Source organism: Vigna umbellata, chromosome 5 (genome assembly GCF_029865625.1).
Source record: "Vigna umbellata cultivar VRB3 chromosome 5, Vumbellata_1.0, whole genome shotgun sequence".
Lineage (NCBI taxonomy): Eukaryota > Viridiplantae > Streptophyta > Magnoliopsida > Fabales > Fabaceae > Vigna > Vigna umbellata.
In genome coordinates this window covers 53,196,478-53,219,396 of record NC_142169.1, presented here as the reverse complement: position 1 = coordinate 53,219,396, position 22,919 = coordinate 53,196,478, and the positions used below count along the sequence as shown (strand labels likewise).

General features: G+C 33.7%; 1 protein-coding gene and 1 pseudogene across 7 annotated transcripts; one reads left to right on the top strand and one right to left on the bottom strand.

Moving 5' to 3' along the window:
* Window positions 1–1,746: 1,746 nt before the first annotated feature.
* On the bottom strand, window positions 1,747–8,115 carry LOC124837476 (ARM repeat superfamily protein). Of its 7 annotated transcripts, none has more exons than XM_047312846.2 (5): window positions 7,999–8,115; window positions 6,192–7,804; window positions 2,910–2,977; window positions 2,287–2,327; window positions 1,747–2,032 (listed from the first exon to the last, which is right to left on the bottom strand). In XM_047312846.2, the coding sequence occupies exon 2, from the start codon at window positions 7,756–7,758 to the stop codon at window positions 6,373–6,375; it is 1,386 nt and encodes a 461-aa protein (XP_047168802.1). In that variant the 5' UTR covers window positions 7,759–7,804; window positions 7,999–8,115; the 3' UTR covers window positions 1,747–2,032; window positions 2,287–2,327; window positions 2,910–2,977; window positions 6,192–6,372. The 7 variants fall into 7 exon arrangements, with proteins under 7 accessions (XP_047168802.1, XP_047168810.1, XP_087947942.1 ...); XM_047312854.2 differs by having other exon boundaries at window positions 6,192–7,852; window positions 7,999–8,091; XM_088091816.1 differs by lacking the exon at window positions 7,999–8,115 and adding an exon at window positions 2,426–2,553 and having other exon boundaries at window positions 6,192–7,992.
* On the top strand, window positions 8,031–9,494 carry LOC124837448 (uncharacterized; annotated as a pseudogene).
* The last annotated feature ends 13,425 nt before the right edge of the window (window positions 9,495–22,919 follow it).

Genomic DNA, 22,919 nt, shown 5'->3' with positions numbered 1-22,919 from the left:
AAATATCCTTACCACTTCTAGTTAATCTAGTCAACACGATTATTCCGAGTTTAATCACACTTAGTTTACAAGTATTTTAACCACCTTTGATCATTCTAACTACTTCTGGTTTTAACCTTGGACAACATGTCTAAATACTTTTGGTTTTAACTTTTAGAACTTATAACACAAACAATGTTAAGAATAAAGGTACAAATGATAACTCTCAAAAAGATTATAGAAGCAATACAAAAAGTTTTTTTATTTGCTAAGATTTTTCTCTCAAAAGAAATATATCTTTAGACGATATATATGAGCGATGTAAGTTTAAGTTCACTATTCTATTCTTTTTATATTATCATTCTTGTCTTATTTTCTAACTTTCGTCTATATATAGCTTTTCTTGAAAGATGACCATTAGACAAAAAAGTTGACTTCAGTAGAGCATGTAGCCTTTAGGTAAAAAGTTAGATTTTAGTTTTCCTTGTAAGGCTAGAGCTTTATTATAGCCTTAAGCAAACTGAGCTTATACGATGTAACAGAGTAGAAGGTTTCAAGGAAAATATTCCCATAATGTTCTTCTTCTCTCACGTCTTTTTTTAGTGATTTTTATCTTCTTCTCTCACAATGTATTTTTTAGTGATTTTTATCATATCTTTGTGTTTTAGTAATATGCACAAATATAATAAAATATACAAAATCTTTTTTCAAAACACTCAAGACTTTCTTACCCTCGTTGTCGTTTGAATGCTTTATTCTCTTAACATAATTATTGTATTCTTTCATCTCAGATTTAACTTGAGAATTAGCACATCTTCTACTAACTTACAAAAAACATTTCATTAGTATGACCAACTTTCATTTTAGATACACAATAAAGGTCAATGTTTTATGCTTTATTAAGATAATTTTATATTTCACTACAAAAATAACAAATTTTACCAGGGTTTTTCTTTTTTGCATTACCGACGATTTTAACCCTTGGTAAATAAGTATCTCGCGGTTGGAAAAATCACTGTCGACAAAGATTTTCAACGGTTTTGTTCGTAACAGCCACTATTTGCGAGGGTTTTTCAAAAACCGTGCAACTTAGAGGAGTTTATTTAACCGCGGTCATTTGCGAGGGTTTTCACAAAAACTGTCGGTACTTGCAAGGGGTTCGCAAAAATCGTTGGTAGTTGCTGGAGTTAATAGAAACAGTCGAGACTTGTGTGGATTAGTCAAAAGCCATAGCTATTTTCTAGTTTATGTAGTTGAAGTTTTGAAAACCGTCGGTAATGGAAGTAGTTTAATTTTTTTTATGATTCAAATGATTTTATTAATGTGATTAACATGGAATATGTTTAATATTAAACCAGAATAATATGAACCGAAAGTAATTATTATTATATAAAATAAGCGGTAAAATTAAAAGTACAATTAATTTGTCAACTTAAGAAATAACATATGTTTTGTCCTAAAAATTAAAGTAAAGATGTTCTTTTGCATAATAAATCATAAAGTGTTTTGAATAACAATTATCATTGTTGTTCTTCAATTTTTTTCATCATTTGTCACGCTTCCTTGATTAGATACTTACCGTATAAAATGATATTTAGTCGACTATTGGCATGTCCACTTTGGGTCATGTAATTCCCAAAAAGAAAACAATTATTGACAGAGGTCAATCATGACAATGCATTAAAAATGTAAATCAAGAACTAATAGTAAGCCCAATACCAAACAAGATATAAATCTTGCAAGAAAAGTAAAAGAAAACAGTAACAGTAAAGACCAAAGAACAAATAAAAATTGAAACTGAAATCAAAGAAAAAGAACATTTCCCATGAGCTATTATTGTGAAAGCAAGGCAATATAAAATACATCTTAAATAAAAGCTGATATAAAATGCATCCTAAAAGTTGGATACAACAGCTGACATAAAAAAGCATACCTTTGTATAGGCATAAACTCCAGCTTCAGAAGGTCTTATGGGACCTCCCCTCCTAATGAATCTTCACTGTTTGAAAATGTCAAGCATGGGAATTCCAGTTGACAGTTCCAAACTAATGACCTGGTCATGAAAGAAAAAAAAAATGAGTATGTACTGTCATATGCAAACTTAAGAGAATAATTTTGAATACTCAAACTAAAGATTTTATCACCAAACCCATTAAGCATGCACACATCCCATCATTTGGACCTATAATGTCTTAGGAGAAACTATAGAATGTAACTTTACAATCAAATTGAGTCCAATTACAGTAAGTCAGCGAGTAAACAAAATAAAACCAAAGGCAACAACACAATATTAATATATATATATACCTTGCCTTTTTGAAACACCCGCATGCATCCACGGAGATACCCTGTATAAATAGAAAATTAATGAGATATATAAACCTACATGATGATAGTAAAACTTCTTGTTTTAGTTCTGAAAAACAAAGTGGCTATATATGGTTACTTGATCCTTAGACTAAAAGCAAACTGATATCCGAACAAACTTAGTTAATAGCAACAATTAACTGCGCTGTCATGCCACAAATTTGAATCATATATCCATCTCAGCAAAGTTCCTTGTACGAATGATGGCTAGCAAGAAAAGGAAGATGCAGACAACATTAAAATCCTAACTAGGTCAGCACCTCAGCTTATATCAATCACATGCAGCACACCAAGAACTCTATAAAGATATAATAAAACAAAATACATGATAGTGGGAGGCCCAACCAAACCAAACCCAGTATGTAAACCGAAAGTTTTATTTCTAATGCAAAAGTTAGATAGAAAGAAAGAAATTCACAATAGAGTAAATTAAAGAAATTGGCAAATTGCAACAACCAAAATTTATTGCATTAAAATTTTCTAATAGAGAAAGGGAGGGTTATATTTCCCATCCACTAACTCTCATGCCATTTCTTTTGACAAAAGTCCCTATATCATCTTACCTTGTATGACCACCGGTCAGCCAAGAATCAGACAGGTCGATTCTCCAACAAGAAAACGATCAAGCGATCTGGAATAGTCAATAATGACAATTAATCAGAGCAATAATAGCTATTAATGGGCGGTTAATGAGAATGATAGTCACTGATTGACAAGAATAATGATATTTATTGGTAGTAAATGATTTCAACCTAAAGGTAAGCTCAATATGATATATGTCTGATAAAACAGGCAGGTAAGAGGAAACAGGCAGGTAAGAGGACTCTAATTACTCATTCTTATTAGGTTTAATCCTTTCAAGCATCCCTATTTGTGTAGGTTTGTTTCAAATAGATCCTCGTATTCTAAATGGTCTCAATTAGGTCCCTTATTGTGTAAAATTGAATCAATTTGGGTCTCGCCGTTAATTACGTTGGACGGCGTTAAAAATTATGGTTCGTTGCTTGGTGACTCAACAAATTTTATTCACGTGGCAGCATTTGGACACCTGAGCTGGATTTTATTTATTTATAATTTTAAAAATCTTTATTTTAATAAAAACACAACATTTTACTTAGGGAAAACTGATTAAAAGTTAGGGATTAGTAGTTTGATTGTTGAGTACGTAGATTAGGGAAATTCGAAAAAAAATAGTTTTTTGGCTTGGTTGTTGTGGTTGGAAATTGAGGGTTTCTTCTTGCAAGTTCGGGTTGTTGATGGTTGAGAAGCACGAAGACGAAGGTTGATGGAGGCAGGTTGCGCGACGGCGGCAAGGAAGGTCGCGCTAGGGTTCGAACCCTTGCCTCTCTTTGCGATAGGGTTTCGCCTCTTCTCCTCCGCGGCGTTGCTGATGCTCTGTGGTGGCGAGATGAAGGTTCAAATGGTTGGCTGGGTTCGCGTTAGTGCTGGTGGCGGCGAGGAGCGAGAATGTAGAGGTTGTCATGGTGGTGATTTAGGTTTTTAGGGTTCTTTTAGTTTGGGATTTTTCTGTGGGTTTCAGGGGTGGAATCATGGTGGTTCTGTTGGAGAAGATGAAGATTCATGGTGGTGATGTAGGTGGCGGGTAAAGGTGATTAGAGAATGACGAAGACGCAATTTGCTTCATTTGGGTTTCGAACAGGTTTCATGTGCAGTGGTTGTAGGTTCTTGCGTTGAGTGGTGCAATTCTTACAGCAGCAGCAGCCTGAAAAGGGCTTTGCAGCACGACAACGGTGGTGGCGGCCTTGTTGCGACATGTGCGTGGTGGTGGTGTAAGGCAGTGGCGACGATGGAGGATGACGATGTTGTGGTTTTTTCGAGGCTTGGTTGTTGTGGTTTTCCAAATTTCCCCAACTGGCACGCACTCAACAATCAAACCACTAATCCTAACTTTTAATCAGTTTTCCTTAACTAAACGTTGTTTTGATTAAAATAATGTTTTTTAAAACTTTAAATAAATAAAATCCAGCTCAGGCGCTGAAATGGTGGCACATGAATAAAATTTGCTTGATCACAAGCCACCAACAACAATTTTTAACGCCATTCAACGTAATTAAAGGAGAGATCCAAATTGATTCAATTTTACTCGTTAAGGGACCTAATTGAGACCATTTAGAATACGAGGACCTATTTGAGACAACCTATACAAATAGGGATGTCCAAAAGGATTAGACCTTCTTATTATAAGATTTATTTGAGTAAATCATTGACTTAAGTGTGGGAGTGTCCTCTGCAGGCACCTTCCCCCACAGCTAGGACAAGGAGAAGAGAGAGAATTTAGATTTCTATCATTTTCCAATGAATAGGTTTTGGTGGCATCCAAAAAGTCTTGTTTTTCACCAAAATACGTCTCCAATTTCCATTTAAAATCAACTATACTTTCCGACATAGAAAAAGTCATGAACTTCCTATAACCCTCTTCCTCATTATGTTCTTCATCATTATGTGCTACACTAAGTAATTCTTCAGAGTATCAGTCATCATCCGACAAACCTCTCTCATTTCCACAACTTATATCATCATCGAAATTGTTGTCAAACATCTCAATCCATGATGGTCTTTCATATTCATGTGAAAGACTTTCCACTTCAACTTCCATATTACTAAAGCAATCTCCATCTCCTAACTCACATTCTATATCACACCCAACATTTATATCAACTAGCCCCTCGATACACGTACTTCAACTGATGTAGGTTCATAGTCATGCACCTCTTGGTTTATGTCATTCTAACCTTCAACATCACCATGATAATCACCTCTCTTATGTTACATCACCATCTCTTTCACAGTCAAGCACCTCAACCTTTGTTTCAATTTAACCCTTAACATGATCATCACATTCACCCCTCTCTTATGACACAATAACATCTACTTCACAGTGAGCTACCTCAGCCTGTGTTTCAGTCTGACCTTCAACATCAACATCACATTGACCCCTCTCTTGTGACATAGCAACATCATTTTCACAGTGAGTCACCTCAGTCTGCATTTCAATCTAACCTTCAATATCAACATCACATTGACCTCTCTCTTGTGACACAAGAGCATCTTCATAGTGACACACCTCAGATTGTGGGTCACTTTGACCTTCACATTCACCATCGCCTATAAGTACACACTGACCACTCTCATGCAACAAAGGTGCAACTTCTCCTTCAATTGTATCATCAACAACATATTCTAGCATGTGTATCACCTGAGGTTCAAACACTATGTGAACCACAAGTGCATTGAAGAAGTTATATGATGGAACTTTTGAAAATAGTTCTTGAGTGAGTTAATTCTATCTTGAGCAAGAAGTTTAGTATATTTTATTTCTTCTCAGACACGAGTATGTGGAAATATTTGTTCAAACTGGCTCATAATTTGTAGTATGTATATCAAAATAAGCATAAACATTAAGTATAAAAAAGGTGAGTGTTTTGTCCATGTTCTCCTTTTTCAAGATCTCTTAATTAAAAAGAAATTGGACGATCTTGTACTTCTAGAGGGTGTAAACTCAGTAACGAAGTTAATGAGAATTCAAAATGAATGGCTAACACAAACTATTTAGGTGAGTGCCAAATGCTAGTAGCCTAGGATATTATGGAATGGTTGTTTCTGATTCATAATGAATAACATTAATAATGACAGTACCAGAAAGTTATGCAAATTCGGGTATTTTGCAACAAGTAGAACTCTATCTACTCACTAATTTATATTTGTCTTTAAAATTCAACAAATATACACCACAAATATCAAGATCTCTGTCTAGTTTCTCCCAATTCTCATCACAACATACATCTATTCTAGGGTGTAAAACTGATAAAAACTTAGGTACTGACCATTGGAGGTGTTCTGTAATGAGAGTTACACCTCACTAGCATGCGATGACAATTAATGAAACTCCAATTCTGATTTGACAACCGCACAAACAGCATTCGCATCAAAGTTTTGTCCTAAAACTTAAGAGAGAGAAGCCTATTCTGCACAGGCTTTGAGATGAAAAAGATACCCTCAAACTGATTAGACAAGATCTGGGTTCCATGTGAGCTGCTCAACACTCATTCTTCTCAAGGATCTAGCCATGTGCTCATTCGATGCCCGAATATGAACTAACCTATTCTGCATATTTCTGAAGGAAGAAACATTAATTGCATCCGACACTCTATCATGATACAATGGATCTTCATAAAAATTTACAAGAGCCTCCGTAGCATTATCCCTTAGTTCCTCAACCTCATCAACATCATTCATCAAGTCTATGAGAATTGGAATCGCCCCTGCTTCAGCAAGTGACATTCTATCAGTTCCATCATAGCTCAGTTGAGCAAATGCCCCAGAAACATTCACCTTCACATCTTCACTCCCAGTCTCCAAAAGCTCAACAAGAAGAGGAATCGCACCTGAATCCCGTACTACAGACATTGAATGCTTGTAACCCGACAGATCCCACATCACATCCGCCGCAGAAGCCTTCGCCTCATCATTACCTTCTCTCAGAATCCTCACCAAGTGCCCAGCAATTTCAACAGCATTAGCCTCAGCAACAGCCAATATACAAAAAACATCCTCAGCTATCTCTTTCCCAGAGGGATCAGGTCCTTCAAGAAGCTCAGCATAAAGGGGAATAGCCCCAGCTTGAGCAACCGGCCTTATGTAATCAACATGAGCAGATATCACACCAAGAGAATTGCCAGCAACAAGCTTTGTGGAGTGTTCTCCTTCACGAAACAAGGACACAAGCACTGGAATTGCTCCCAATTCAACAAGCATACGCCGAGTCTGTCTGGTGACTCCAAGCAACCCAATTGCTTGACAAGCCCTTTCCCTAGACACCATGCTCCCAAAACTAGCAGCCTCCACAACATAATGTAGAGCTCTTAGTCTAGTGAGAGCCTTCCTAACATCCCTCCTCAATGCTAACACGCTCAAAATCTCCAACAAATACCTCTTAGTATCATTGGTGCAAGAACTCAACAAACCAATGATCAATTCCACCCCACCATTGGTGGCAACAACTGTCCTAGTTGCATTACAAAAACAAACAATGACGAGCAAACACTTTATCAGAACCTTCTGCATCCTTTCATCAGAGTGAGGCAACAACCTCATCAAAGAATGAGGGGCACCGTGTCCACCAATTTCAACGGCCAACGCACCCTCACCCCTGCAAGCAATGCACTTCAAGCAATAAGCAGCAGCCTCTTGAAGTGTAGGACCAGAATCATTTGAAACATTGTGACCAAGAATCTCAGTGAGAATGGGTATGGTGCGAGCTAAAACATACTCAGGGGCATCCTTAGAAAAACGTGCCAGCATCATCATGGCCTTTATTTTCATACTCTTGGTACCTGAAGCTATTACATCTTGATACTTTCTCAGTTCTTGATCCCAATCAGCAGTGTTCATATCTCCAATTCAATCTATTGAGTGACTTATTTCAGGTAATACAAGTCTAATTCAATGAGCAAAAATTAAAAATCAAAACTATTACCCAAATGCCCTACAAAAATAAAATTATCACTGAGCGTAGATAAAATACTGGAATATTAGAAATCAATAAACAGACATGAAAAACACGGGATGGGAAACACCCTTTTGGAAAAAGTGGCTGAATTTGAAGAAAAGGGAGTGAATCTTGAATGATACCTCTGAAAAATCAAAACTTTGGCACCAAACGAATGGCAGCGAAAACCAACAAGTGGAGCACCGCGTCAGGCAGTGGTAGTCGATGGTTTTGATTCAACTTCGCATCGTCAATTTTAAACCATTGATCTTTATACACATTAAAAGGAAAAAGGGAAAATCAACGGTGCCTATAATTTAATGTAAACAACTTATTTTTCATTAAACCAGCTAAAATAATTTTCCGAACGTCTTCTAACTTGTAAACTACAAATTAAGTTGCTATTAAAATAATGTGTTACGCAATAAAAAAAAAGAAAATATATATATATATATATATATTATAAATAAAAAGAGGAAAAAATAAGAAAGTAAATTGAATAGAATACAAAAGTAAGTCACTTATTTAATTTTTACTGGTTAATGAAAATTAACCGTAAAAGTATCAGAAAAAGGTGTATGTATTAAGATGAAATATATTTATTATAATAATCATTAAGTAATTTAGACGTGGTGTCTGTATTTCAGCTTAATGCTATAATTTAACAATGTAAATGTTAAATAAACAAGCATAATAATATAGTTAAATATGTTTTTAGTCCCTTAAGTATCACACGATTTTGGATTTAGTCCCTATTCGAAACTTTGATGGTTTTTAGTCCTCATAATTTTGAAACTATTATAAATAGTTCTTAATTTTGGATGGCGTTAACTTTTGTTTGACGTGGCTAACGGCCAACCCACATCTGATGCCATGTATGAGTTTATTCTCTGCCACATTTTCTTTTCTTTTTATTCCAAATTTGCACACAAGTCCCTAATTTCTTTAATGTTTACACTTCAAAAGGAACACTAAAATTAGGGTTGAGAAGGAACACCGCAATGAGGTCCAAGAAGGCGAAACCCAAATCAAAGGGGCTCCAATGAAGAATTTTGAGGTTGAACAGAATAATTTTGAGGTTTCACTTTCAAAACTTCATCATCATCACCTTGTGGGAATGCTACAAATCATAATAATAACCCTGTTGGGCATTCTTATGATCCCAGAATAAGGACTTCTGCAGCTTCTAGCTCCTCATCAGGGATGAGTGATGAACCAAATATTGATCTTCCACTAGTTTATGCAAATTTCCTCAACCAAAACCCCAATTTTGAATCTGGGATTGAGAGCAGTAATCCAGATCAAGTTCGAACAGCTTTTGATCCTTCTCTGGAGAATAATTCAAGGCTATCAAAAACAGATGTTTCTGATCCAGGTACTTTGCCTGAAGAAATTGCTCTTACTGGGTGTTTGAATCTTCCAGAACAACCATCCACACATTCTACTGAGGCTAATAATGGTGGCCAAGGGTGACTTCAACTTTATGCAGACTATTCAAAAAGGTGGAATTCAGCAGTGTAGTAGTCATGGTGGTGCTGTGAATTTTGAGCTGCCGCCATTACCTAGTGAAGTGGAAGCGCCACCGACATCTCCTTCAAATCGCACCGTCATCGTCGAGAGAGAAAACCAGAGCCACTAGATGGTGGTTTCATCTTCACCAGACCACCTCGTGCAAGCCAACGCGTCAACCTCCAAAAACCAGCAGGAATCAAACCAAGAAGCCAGAGACACAAAATACCCATCATGAAGCCTGTAAGATCCTTGAAAATATTTGTATGTTAAAATGTAAGATCCATGAAAAAAAAAATATTTATAATAGTAAATTTTAACATTTTATTAGTAATAATAATTTTAATGGATAGAAAAATGTAAATTTTTGGATATAAAGTTATAGTAATTTTAGAGGGAGAGCTTCAAATTTTTGATAACTTATTTAGGATTTTTTTTTTTTTTAGAAATGTGAATAGTGAATAGTAAATAGTAAATAGTAAATAGTGAATAGTGAATAGTGAATAGTTAAAAAAAAAATATTAAAATAAATTATGGAAGAGAACACTCCACGTAGAAGTAATCATTTAGAGATAAGAATGGTGAATAAAAAAATAATTTTTGAATAGTAAAAATGAATAGTAAAAGTGAATAGTAAAAATGAATAGTAAAAATGAATAGTAAAATTTTTGGCTATAAATAGCCAAGGGGGGGAGGCTGAAGATTTACACCAAAATTCTAGAGAAATTGTGAGAGAAGAGAGTTAGAGGAAATTCTAGTTAAAGAGGGGAAATTCTGGAAGTTTCCGGAGAACGGTTTGAGAAGAGGAAACTAAGTCTGGAATAGAGGTAAGGGAAGCTAACTTTGAGTATTTCTTTTTGTATTATCTTGAGTCTTGAATATGCTATATTTTTCTTTTGTCTGATTTTAAATCTTAAATATGGAGTATTTTGTTTCTGTATGATTTTGAATTTTAAATGAGAATATGTTTTTTTTGTGTGTTAATATCCAAGTGTGAAAATTTTAAAATGTGATATTGATTATGTTATGTCAATTGTATGTTATTAGTGGTTTATTTTTTTATTTGGAAGGATTAGAAATTGTCTAACCGGCTCTGCCAGATTCAATTTCTTGTTTCCCCAAACATTTTATTGTTTTCCTTATTTATTTTTATTGTATTTTGGAAGGATTAGAAATTGTCTAACCGGCTCTGCCAGATTCAATTTCTTGATTCCCCAAATTTTTTTATTTCCTTCCGTATTTATTTTATTACATTTTTGGAAGGATTAGAAGTTGTCTAACCGGCTCTGCCAGATTCAACTTCTTGTTTCCCCAAACTATTTATTTCTTTACTTATTTATTTTATTGCATTTTTGGAAGGATTAGAAGTTGTCTAACCGGCTCTGCCAGATTCAACTTCTTATTTCCCCAGACATGTATTGTTCTTGTTATTTAATTATATTGTATTGATGGATGGATTAGAAGTTGTCTAACCGGCTCTGCCAGATTCAACTTCTTGTTTCCCCATGAATTTTATATTAAGATTATTGTTATGATAGTCAAATATTGTATTCTTCTATGACCATTTATAGTAATGTTTTATTATTGTTAATTGTTTATAATTATCTTGTATGAATTCTATTATGGATGTTTATTGTAATGATTTTATTGAATGAGTTTGTTGGCTGAAATTAATCTTGTTGGAAGGTTTGGAATAAGGGTTCTGTAATAGCTTGTATATTGGTATTAAATATATATACAGTGTTTGAGGTTGTTGTGAGAGGAAGTAAAATTAGGCATTTTAAGATTTAGAGCATAAGAAAACAAGGTAGATAAATTAAATAAATAAATTGTTAATTATTGAAGGCCTCCCTTTGTTGGTAGGATAGAGGAACCTTAAAAACCTGAGTTGGCACATCCCTGATCATAGAGCAGCCCTGGCCTGGTCCAGTCAGTTGTGACTAGTCATATGTGCTGGCGTCGAAGGTGAGTTTGATGCGTTCAGACATCTGGGTCCTCTCCGGTGACCAATTGGGGTAAAGAAAAATCTCTACTAGGATGAAAATAAAATAAAACAAGTTGATTGTAGATGCATAATATTATCATGGTAAAAATTTCATATATATTTTATTTATCATTACATTGAGCCCAGACATTAATATGTAGTTCCTAAGATATGTTGATGTATTTTGGTTGATCCATGATCTTTGTTCGGTGAAAATATGTTGAGTTATACTCGTTATGGGCAAAATGAGTTTATAATATGAAGCATGATATCTGGCAATGTGTTTAATTTATCGATACCAAAACGGGTTATTATGAATTCATGATTAAAGAATGAACATGATTGAGTTAGGTGGATAAGAGGGTATGAATTGTTGGTTTTTATGAAATGTTGGAGTGAATATGAGAAATCATTACTTATGAAATGATGTTTACTACCGGGAGTAGTATGTTCGAGTTATACCATGAGAGTTTGGTATGAGCAAAGTAACACCTGAGATTTTTGGAAGCAGGCAGAGAGGGGTCTGACCATAAGGCTTCAGAAAGTAAGACATAGTATGTAAGTGAGGCTTAAGGAAGCAGGCAGAGAGCGGTCTGACCATAAGGCTTCATGAGTAAGCATGGTACACTTGTAAGATTTATGGAAATGAGAAAGATGATTTTGATAATGATGAATTAATGACATCGGAATAATGATATTTTATCAATTGCAGAAATACCTGATTTTAATATTTTTGTTACAAGTTTAATGATTTTATGATATGGTTGGCTTACCCTTATTTGTTTGTACTATGATCATATAACTCATGTTATATGTGATTAGATAATGTTGCAGATGCGGTTGAAAAAGCTTAGAGATGAGAGAGATGCGGGGAAAAACTTTCAGGGATTTTTGTAAAAAGAATAAATTTGTATTGGGAAGATTATGTTGTGTAAAATTTATAAGTTGAAATTTCAATGGTGAAGACTATATTGTTTAAAGTTTGTAAGTTTGGTATTGTACTTTGAAGTAATTGAAATAAAGTTTGATTGTTTATATGAGATATCAAATTAATTTAGTCTCTACTATCAGTAATACCCTTTAAAATATTCGGGTGTTACATTATGGTATCAGAGCAATGGTTTTCGAAAGTATTTTGGGACTATGGGGAGTGAAATTATTATTCTTAGTAAAACTATTAATGGTTATGATGAAAATGACTATTTGGAGGAAATTGATATCATATGCTAAATTGTATTGTTATCTTTTTTGAAGAAATCATTTAAACTCGACAAAGATGCAGCAACAACAAGTTGATCAAGTACCTCAAAATCATTCTAGCTTGAATGACTTCTTAAGGCATGATCCAACTAAATTTAATGGGGAGGCTACTCCTGATGAGGCTGACTCTTGGCTAAGGCAGAACGAGAAGATTTTTCGGGTAATAACTTGCTCAGAAGAACAAAAATTAACTTATGCATCATTTCTTTTGGTGGGTGAGGCTGAATATTGGTGGGAAAGTATGCAACAGTTGATGACGGTTCGTGGTGAGACTGTGAATTGGGAGAACTTTAAGATAAGGTTCTTGGAAAAATATTTTCCAAACAGTGCAAAATTTGCAAGGGAGGCGGAGTTTCTGACCTTACAACAAAGAAGGTTATCAGTACAAGAGTACGTAGTAAAATTTAATTATCTCTCGAGGTTTTATACTCAGAATATCACAGAAGAATGGAGATGTCGAAAATTCGAGGGAGGACTAAGGCATGAACTGAAGAAGGTACTTATGCCATTGGAAATACAAGAGTTTCCAGCATTGGTAGAGAAAGCCAGAATGATAGAATTGTTGGAGTTTGATCCAAGTAGAGTTTCCAGACTTGCAAAGGGAGAATCTTCAATGAAATTCAACAAGAAACCTTATGAAAAACCACAATTATCATATCGAGGAACAGTGAAGTGTTTTGAGTGTGGAGGGGCACATTTCAGACGTGACTGCCCTAAACTTACTGGGGAAAGAGTTGAAGGGAAGAGATGTTTCATCTGCAATGATCCGGGACACTTTGCTAATGTCTGTCCAAAGAAAAAGAAGGTGGGAGAACCACAACAACAAGATTCTGCTGAAGTAAAGCCCCGGGCAACAGGAAGAGTATTCGCAATGTCTGCAGAAGAGGCTACTAAGCCAGGTACATTAATCTTACACACCTGTATGCTGTTAGGAGAATGCGTATATGTTTTGTTTGACTCTGGAGCCACACACTCCTTTATATCCCTAGCATGTCTAGAAAGACTCGGATTACCGATGCTTGATCTAGGGTGTGAATTAGTAGTTTCTACACCAGCATCGGGACCAGTTACGACCAGTTCAGTCTGTGTCGGATGCCCGATCCAAATTGCAGGACGCAAGTTCAAAGTGAACTTGATCTGCTTACCCCTTCAAAATCTAGACATTATTTTAGGAATGGATTGGTTGACTGCCAATCACGTTCTTATTGATTGTGGGAAACAAAAGATAGAGTTTCTAAATTTGAACAATTTAGAACTAAGCTCAACTCGAGTCGCTGCGAAGGATATCAAAGATGGAGCTACCTGCTATGTGGTGTTAGCTCAGGAGAAAAGAGAGAATACTGAAGAACAAATCATCGGAATACCTGTGGTAGAAGAATATGTTGATGTTTTTCCAGAAGAAGTGCCAGGTTTACCACCTAGTCGAGAGATCGATTTCACAATAGATCTAGTGCCCGGAGCTGGCCCGGTTTCTATGGCTCCATACAGAATGGCTCCTGCCGAACTAGCAGAGTTGAAAAAGCAAATCGAAGATCTGTTGGAGAAGAAGTTTATCCGTCCAAGTGTGTCTCCATGGGGAGCTCCTGTATTGCTGGTGAAGAAGAAGGATGGAAGTTCAAGGTTGTGCGTGGATTATCGACAGTTGAACAAGGTTACAATAAAGAACAAGTACCCTTTGCCAAGAATCGATGATCTATTAGATCAGTTGAGAGGAGCAGAGGTGTTTTCAAAAATTGATCTCAGATCTGGTTACCATCAGATTCTTGTCAAGACGGAAGATGTACAAAAGACGGCTTTCAGATCTCGTTATGGACACTTTGAGTACGTGGTAATGCCGTTTGGTGTGACGAATGCTCCAGCGATTTTTATGGACTACATGAACAGAATATTTCGGTCATGTTTAGATAAGTTCGTGGTAGTATTTATCGACGATATTCTTATCTATTCAGAGAATAAGGAAAAGCATGCAGAACACTTGAGGGTGGCGTTGGAAATTTTAAGAAAACATCAACTGTATGGGAAACTATCAAAGTGTGAATTCTGGATAGAGAAAGTACAATTTTTGGGTCATGTGATTTCTGCTCAAGGAATCTCAGTGGATCCAGCAAAAGTGGAAGCTGTGCTAAAGTGGGAGCGGCCGAAAACTGTAACTGAAGTACGAAGTTTTGTAGGATTAGCCGGTTATTACCGACGTTTTGTCGAAGGGTTTTCCAAGATTGTAGGTCCTGTAACTCAGTTAACTCGTAAAGATCAACCATTTCTGTGGACTGACAAGTGCGAAGCCAGTTTTGAAAATATGAAGCAACGACTAACGTCAGCACCAGTATTAATCATTCCAGACTCTAGCAAATCTTTTGAGGTGTACTGCGATGCATCATATCAAGGATTGGGGTGCGTTCTAATGCAAGGAAGGAGACCTGTAGCTTATGCATCTAGGCAGTTAAAAGCGCATGAGAAGAACTACCCAACGCATGACATCGAACTTGCAGCAGTAGTATTTGCATTAAAGACATGGAGACACTACCTCTATGGGGCAAGTTTCCAAGTTTTTAGTGACCATAAGAGTCTAAAGTATTTGTTCGATCAAAAGGAATTGAACATGCGACAAAGAAGATGGATGGAATATATGAAGGACTATGACTTCGAGCTTTTATATCACCCAGGAAAAGCCAATGTGGTGGCAGATGCATTGAGTAGGAGACAAGCTCAGATAACAACGATGATGGTGAAGGAATTAGAACTGTTAGAAAAGTTACGTGATATGAACTTGGGGTTGCAGTTAAACCCAGATCACATATGGTGTAGTCATTTAGTAATCACTAGTGACTTCTTAGAACAAGTGAAGGTTGAGCAGTCGATGGATCAAGAGTTGCAGCAAAAGATCAGGTTGTTGGACACCGATCAAGTTAAGGAGTTCGTTCTAAGTAAAGATGGCATACTTCGATTTAAAAACAGAGTGTGTATCCCTGCAAAGAGTGAATTAAAACATTTAATTTTAGACGAAGGCCATAAAAGTCGTCTTAGCATACATCCAGGTATGACTAAGATGTATAAGGACCTGAAAGAGTCATTTTGGTGGAATGGAATGAAGAGGGATGTGGCCGAGTTTGTAGCAGCCTGCTTGGTGTGTCAAAAAGCAAAAGTGGAGCATCAAAAACCGGGAGGGATGTTACGACAGTTAGACATTCCTCAATGGAAGTGGGACAGTATCTCGATGGACTTTGTAACACATTTACCAAAATCATCAAAAGGTCACGATTCTATCTGGGTTATCGTTGATAGACTAACCAAGAGCGCTCACTTTTTGCCTATTAATCAACGTATGTCACTAGAAAAGCTGACGGAGTTATACATCGGGGAAGTAGTGAGGTTGCATGGCATACCTACAAGCATTGTGTCAGACAGAGATCCAAGGTTTACTTCAAGGTTTTGGCAGACGCTACAGAAGGCTCTGGGAACACAGTTGAAGATGAGTTCGGCTTATCACCCTCAGACTGATGGTCAAACAGAAAGGACTATTCAATCTTTGGAGGATTTGCTGAGAACTTGTGTATTAGATCATCTTGGAAGTTGGAATGAGATACTACCATTAGTAGAATTTACTTACAACAACAGTTATCATTCCAGTATTGGTATGCCACCATATGAAGCTTTATATGGAAGAAGATGTAGAACACCGTTGTGTTGGTTTCAAGATGGGGAAGCACTGACAGTGGGACCCGAGCTATTACAACAAACCACAGAAAAAATAAAATTAGTCCAAGATCGGATGAAAGCAACTCAAAGTAGACAAAAGTCATATGCCGACAAAAGAAGAAGACCGTTAGAATTTGAAGAAGGAGATCATGTATTCTTACGAGTAACGCCAACTACAGGAGTCGGGAGAGCTATCAAGATGAGGAAACTGACACCAAAATTTCTCGGACCGTATCAAATTCTCAAAAAGATTGGGCCAGTGGCTTATGAGATAGCACTACCACCTCGATTGACATATTTGCATAACGTTTTTCATGTATCCCAACTGAGGAAGTATATTCCAGATCCAAAGCATGTGTTAGAAGTTGATGAAATTCAGGTCAAGGAAAATTTAACAATGGAAGTTGGCCCAGTGCGTATACTAGATGTTCAAATGAAAAAGTTAAGAGGGAAGGATATTCGCACGGTAAAGGTACTTTGGAATGAAGACACACAGGAAATGACTTGGGAATTGGAAGAATTTATGATAAAGGAATATCCATATCTCTTTTGTAAGTAATTTTTTTTTTGTTAAATAGTCTTTGTTTAAATAAATAATTTTCGAGGGCGAAAATAATTGTTGTTGGGGAGATTGTAAGATCCTTGAAAATATTTGTATGTTAAAATGTAAGATCCATGAAAAAAAAAATATTTATAATAGTAAATTTTAACATTTTATTAGTAATAATAATTTTAATGGATAGAAAAATGTAAATTTTTGGATATAAAGTTATAGTAATTTTAGAGGGAGAGCTTCAAATTTTTGATAACTTATTTAGGATTTTTTTTTTTTTTAGAAATGTGAATAGTGAATAGTAAATAGTAAATAGTAAATAGTGAATAGTGAATAGTGAATAGTTAAAAAAAAATATTAAAATAAATTATGGAAGAGAACACTCCACGTAGAAGTAATCATTTAGAGATAAGAATGGTGAATAAAAAAATAATTTTTGAATAGTAAAAATGAATAGTAAAAGTGAATAGTAAAAATGAATAGTAAAAATGAATAGTAAAATTTTTGGCTATAAATAGCCAAGGGGGGGAGGCTGAAGATTTACACCAAAATTCTAGAGAAATTGTGAGAGAAGAGAGTTAGAGGAAATTCTAGTTAAAGAGGGGAAATTCTGGAAGTTTCCGGAGAACGGTTTGAGAAGAGGAAACTAAGTCTGGAATAGAGGTAAGGGAAGCTAACTTTGAGTATTTCTTTTTGTATTATCTTGAGTCTTGAATATGCTATATTTTTCTTTTGTCTGATTTTAAATCTTAAATATGGAGTATTTTGTTTCTGTATGATTTTGAATTTTAAATGAGAATATGTTTTTTTTGTGTGTTAATATCCAAGTGTGAAAATTTTAAAATGTGATATTGATTATGTTATGTCAATTGTATGTTATTAGTGGTTTATTTTTTTATTTTGGAAGGATTAGAAATTGTCTAACCGGCTCTGCCAGATTCAATTTCTTGTTTCCCCAAACATTTTATTGTTTTCCTTATTTATTTTTATTGTATTTTGGAAGGATTAGAAATTGTCTAACCGACTCTGCCAGATTCAATTTCTTGATTCCCCAAATTTTTTTATTTCCTTCCGTATTTATTTTATTACATTTTTGGAAGGATTAGAAGTTGTCTAACCGGCTCTGCCAGATTCAACTTCTTGTTTCCCCAAACTATTTATTTCTTTACTTATTTATTTTATTGCATTTTTGGAAGGATTAGAAGTTGTCTAACCGGCTCTGCCAGATTCAACTTCTTATTTCCCCAGACATGTATTGTTCTTGTTATTTAATTATATTGTATTGATGGATGGATTAGAAGTTGTCTAACCGGCTCTGCCAGATTCAACTTCTTGTTTCCCCATGAATTTTTATATTAAGATTATTGTTATGATAGTCAAATATTGTATTCTTCTATGACCATTTATAGTAATGTTTTATTATTGTTAATTGTTTATAATTATCTTGTATGAATTCTATTATGGATGTTTATTGTAATGATTTTATTGAATGAGTTTGTTGGCTGAAATTAATCTTGTTGGAAGGTTTGGAATAAGGGTTCTGTAATAGCTTGTATATTGGTATTAAATATATATACAGTGTTTGAGGTTGTTGTGAGAGGAAGTAAAATTAGGCATTTTAAGATTTAGAGCATAAGAAAACAAGGTAGATAAATTAAATAAATAAATTGTTAATTATTGAAGGCCTCCCTTTGTTGGTAGGATAGAGGAACCTTAAAAACCTGAGTTGGCACATCCCTGATCATAGAGCAGCCCTGGCCTGGTCCAGTCAGTTGTGACTAGTCATATGTGCTGGCGTCGAAGGTGAGTTTGATGCGTTCAGACATCTGGGTCCTCTCCGGTGACCAATTGGGGTAAAGAAAAATCTCTACTAGGATGAAAATAAAATAAAACAAGTTGATTGTAGATGCATAATATTATCATGGTAAAAATTTCATATATATTTTATTTATCATTACATTGAGCCCAGACATTAATATGTAGTTCCTAAGATATGTTGATGTATTTTGGTTGATCCATGATCTTTGTTCGGTGAAAATATGTTGAGTTATACTCGTTATGGGCAAAATGAGTTTATAATATGAAGCATGATATCTGGCAATGTGTTTAATTTATCGATACCAAAACGGGTTATTATGAATTCATGATTAAAGAATGAACATGATTGAGTTAGGTGGATAAGAGGGTATGAATTGTTGGTTTTTATGAAATGTTGGAGTGGATATGAGAAATCATTACTTATGAAATGATGTTTACTACCGGGAGTAGTATGTTCGAGTTATACCATGAGAGTTTGGTATGAGCAAAGTAACACCTGAGATTTTTGGAAGCAGGCAGAGAGGGGTCTGACCATAAGGCTTCAGAAAGTAAGACATAGTATGTAAGTGAGGCTTAAGGAAGCAGGCAGAGAGCGGTCTGACCATAAGGCTTCATGAGTAAGCATGGTACACTTGTAAGATTTATGGAAATGAGAAAGATGATTTTGATAATGATGAATTAATGACATCGGAATAATGATATTTTATCAATTGCAGAAATACCTGATTTTAATATTTTTGTTACAAGTTTAATGATTTTATGATATGGTTGGCTTACCCTTATTTGTTTGTACTATGATCATATAACTCATGTTATATGTGATTAGATAATGTTGCAGATGCGGTTGAAAAAGCTTAGAGATGAGAGAGATGCGGGGAAAAACTTTCAGGGATTTTTGTAAAAAGAATAAATTTGTATTGGGAAGATTATGTTGTGTAAAATTTATAAGTTGAAATTTCAATGGTGAAGACTATATTGTTTAAAGTTTGTAAGTTTGGTATTGTACTTTGAAGTAATTGAAATAAAGTTTGATTGTTTATATGAGATATCAAATTAATTTAGTCTCTACTATCAGTAATACCCTTTAAAATATTCGGGTGTTACAAAGCCACTATCCCCATTCTCGCAAGTCATCAACCTCCAGACCTAAGAGAGATTTGCGCAGCAACTCGCGCCATCTAAGCAACCCTAATTTCAGCGTTCCTTCTGAAATGTAAACATTGAAGAAATTAGGGGCTTGTGTGCAAATTTGGAATAAAAAGAAAAGAAAACGTGGCAGAGAATAAACTCATACCTGGTATCAGAAGTGGGTTGGCCGTTAGTCACGTCAAACAAAAGTTAACGCCATCCAAAATTAGGGACTATTTATAATAGTTTCAAAACTACGAGGACTAAAAGCCATCAAAGTTTCGAATAGGAACTAAATCCAAAATCGTGTAATACTTAAGGGACTAAAAACATATTTAACCCATAATATTATGATCACAGGAACATTCGGGAAGAGCAATCAAGTTCTCTTAATTTGTGTTTAGATAAAAAAATTAAACGGTAATTTATTTCTATAATTAATTTAAAATATTTTAAGATAAAATAGATTATTTAAATAGAGAAGTTTAATTTATTTCTATAAATAATTTAAAATAGTTTAAGATAAAATATATTATTTAAATAGAGAATTTTGAAAATTTAAATTTTAAGAATTTATATAAATAATTTAATCATTTAAATTATAAAATTTTACATTGCATTTTAAAAAATAAAATGTGAACGATGTTATCTCATTCTATTTTTTTTATTTTATTGTGTCACATTCATTATTCGTAATAAAATATGAATATTTTATTATTTAAATATAAAATTTATAAATAAACAATTGAATATTTAAACATTTAAAAGAAATACCATTTTTACAACTTTTTCTAATTTCTTTACTTTTTTTATATTTTTGAAAGTTTTATTTTTACTTTTGTACATCATAATTCATAGTAGAGATAATAGAATAAGTTTGTTTGCTCAAAATGTGTTTAAGAGTGATTTTTTATTTGATATTTTTATTTAGTTGATTTTGGAAAGTTGTATATACACATAAGGACTAAAGATATTTCGTGTGATCTTTCTAATATAAAGATAAATCTTTAATAGTCTTATAAAAGTATGGTTAGATCATTGATTAGAGCATACATGTATATATAATTTTCTTATGTGAGAGTAGAAATTGAAAGTTTAACTTTAAATGTAACAAGTTTTAACATATAAGAGAAGTTAGTTAAGTTTTTATAATACTTTAAGGTAAATAATATAAATGAGAAGTTATTTGATTACAATATTTGACTTTATATACAAGGATTACATGTTTAAATATATACAAATTGTTTGAATCTTAAGACAAATGTTTTTGTGATATGTTCAAGATTTTATTGTGTGTTATGATTAAATGTTTATTATATTTTATTAGCTATATGGTATGCTTGAGATATTAAAGAGTTAGAATTGTTTAAGATAAAATTTGTATAGATTGAGTGAAGAGATATAAAATGAATTATGTTGTATATTTTAGTAGTGAAAAGTTAAAATATTTCAATTGAGTCAAATTGTTTCAAGTTGTTGTTTTGTAACAAAATTTATATGTTAAACATAAGAAATGAAGAAAAATATCACTTTAAATCTATTGGATCACTTATTATATTTTGTGAAATTTCTTAATTATGCTGGCGAGTCAAATTCATTGAACAAACTATTTAAATAAAATTTTTTGGTGATTTGTCGATGAACTAGACAACTTTCATCGAACAAAATTCAATTAATTGAAAATTTAAGAGTGTTGGTTGTTAGATAAGTAAATTTTTGTTCAACAAGTGTTGATTTTGTAATAACTTCAAATGGTTTAATAGTTCAGCTAATACTTTGACTTTTGTTGAACAGAATTCTTGTTGGAGATATTAATACCTTTGGTTGGGTGAATTGTAAAATGTGAGTATTTTCTAAACATAACAAAAAAATCGTGTTTTAAGTGTTTCTAAATGTTAAACTTTGTTTATCTTTCTCTATACTACTATATTTGATCAATATATATATATATATATATATAGATGAATAATTGTAATTTGTTAACATTTAAATTAAGTTTGTTGTATATGTATGAATGAAAATACGGTATGGTTCTGATATGAAATGTGGTGTGTGATGAATATAGTTATATTTAGAAAAATACTATGTTGACATATAGATATGTTTATATTAGATATTGAGTTTGATATTCTAAGAGAGATGATTTTGATTCTATTGGAATTGGACTCACATAGAGAAAATTATTGGGTGGTATGAATCGAACGAAGAAGGTCCCTATTACTTAGTTTGCAGGGTAAAAAATAATTATTTATGGTAGGTCAAATATTTTACCATGTCATATGAGTAGACTGATTATATAGTTTTGTTGAAGTGACATCTGATGATAATTTGATAAGTATAAATATCTGAATTTAATTCAATAACACAAATTTCTTAAAATAGAGTTAAGAATCTGTAACATATTATAAGCTCATAACATAAAATGTAGCATTTTGACTAAGAGATAGACACTTGATTTATGATAGATGTTTAATGAATGTATTGAAACTGTGTCCATTAAAGAATATGAAAGAGATGTAAATATAATATGTGAATAATGACTTGTGATGATCATGTAGAGATGATGTTCCTAACGACAATCTCAAAAGAGATGAACTAAGGATAGGAAAAAAAAGTATAGTTCTTATGTGGTTTGCCTTGTAGTAAATATGCAGATTCTTTACTCTTTACATGTATACCATAAAATCTTGTACTTAAACTAATACAACCACATATATTATATTTCTTTTTCATTATGTTATTTTATTTTTTATAAGTTAAAATATAATCTATACTAATTTTAATTTTATATATTTCTTTTACATTTTAAAAGATGAACTGAAAATATTAGCATTATACACTAACATGGCAATGAGCTCCATAAACTATTATCGCATTCCTACTTGGTCCAATTTAACTAATACAATTGGATCCATTCTCTGTATCACCAAATTTAAGTTGTGTCATATTTGCTCTAGTTCACTTAACACTGTTAAATCTCCAGCAAAATATAACTAAAAATAAAATATAAAAAGTATACCAACAGAAAGAATAAAAATATGTACACCATATAAATATTCCAACTAAAACCGAAACACTCTTTAGGTTATTTGTGCAGCAAATAAGAGGTCAAATTC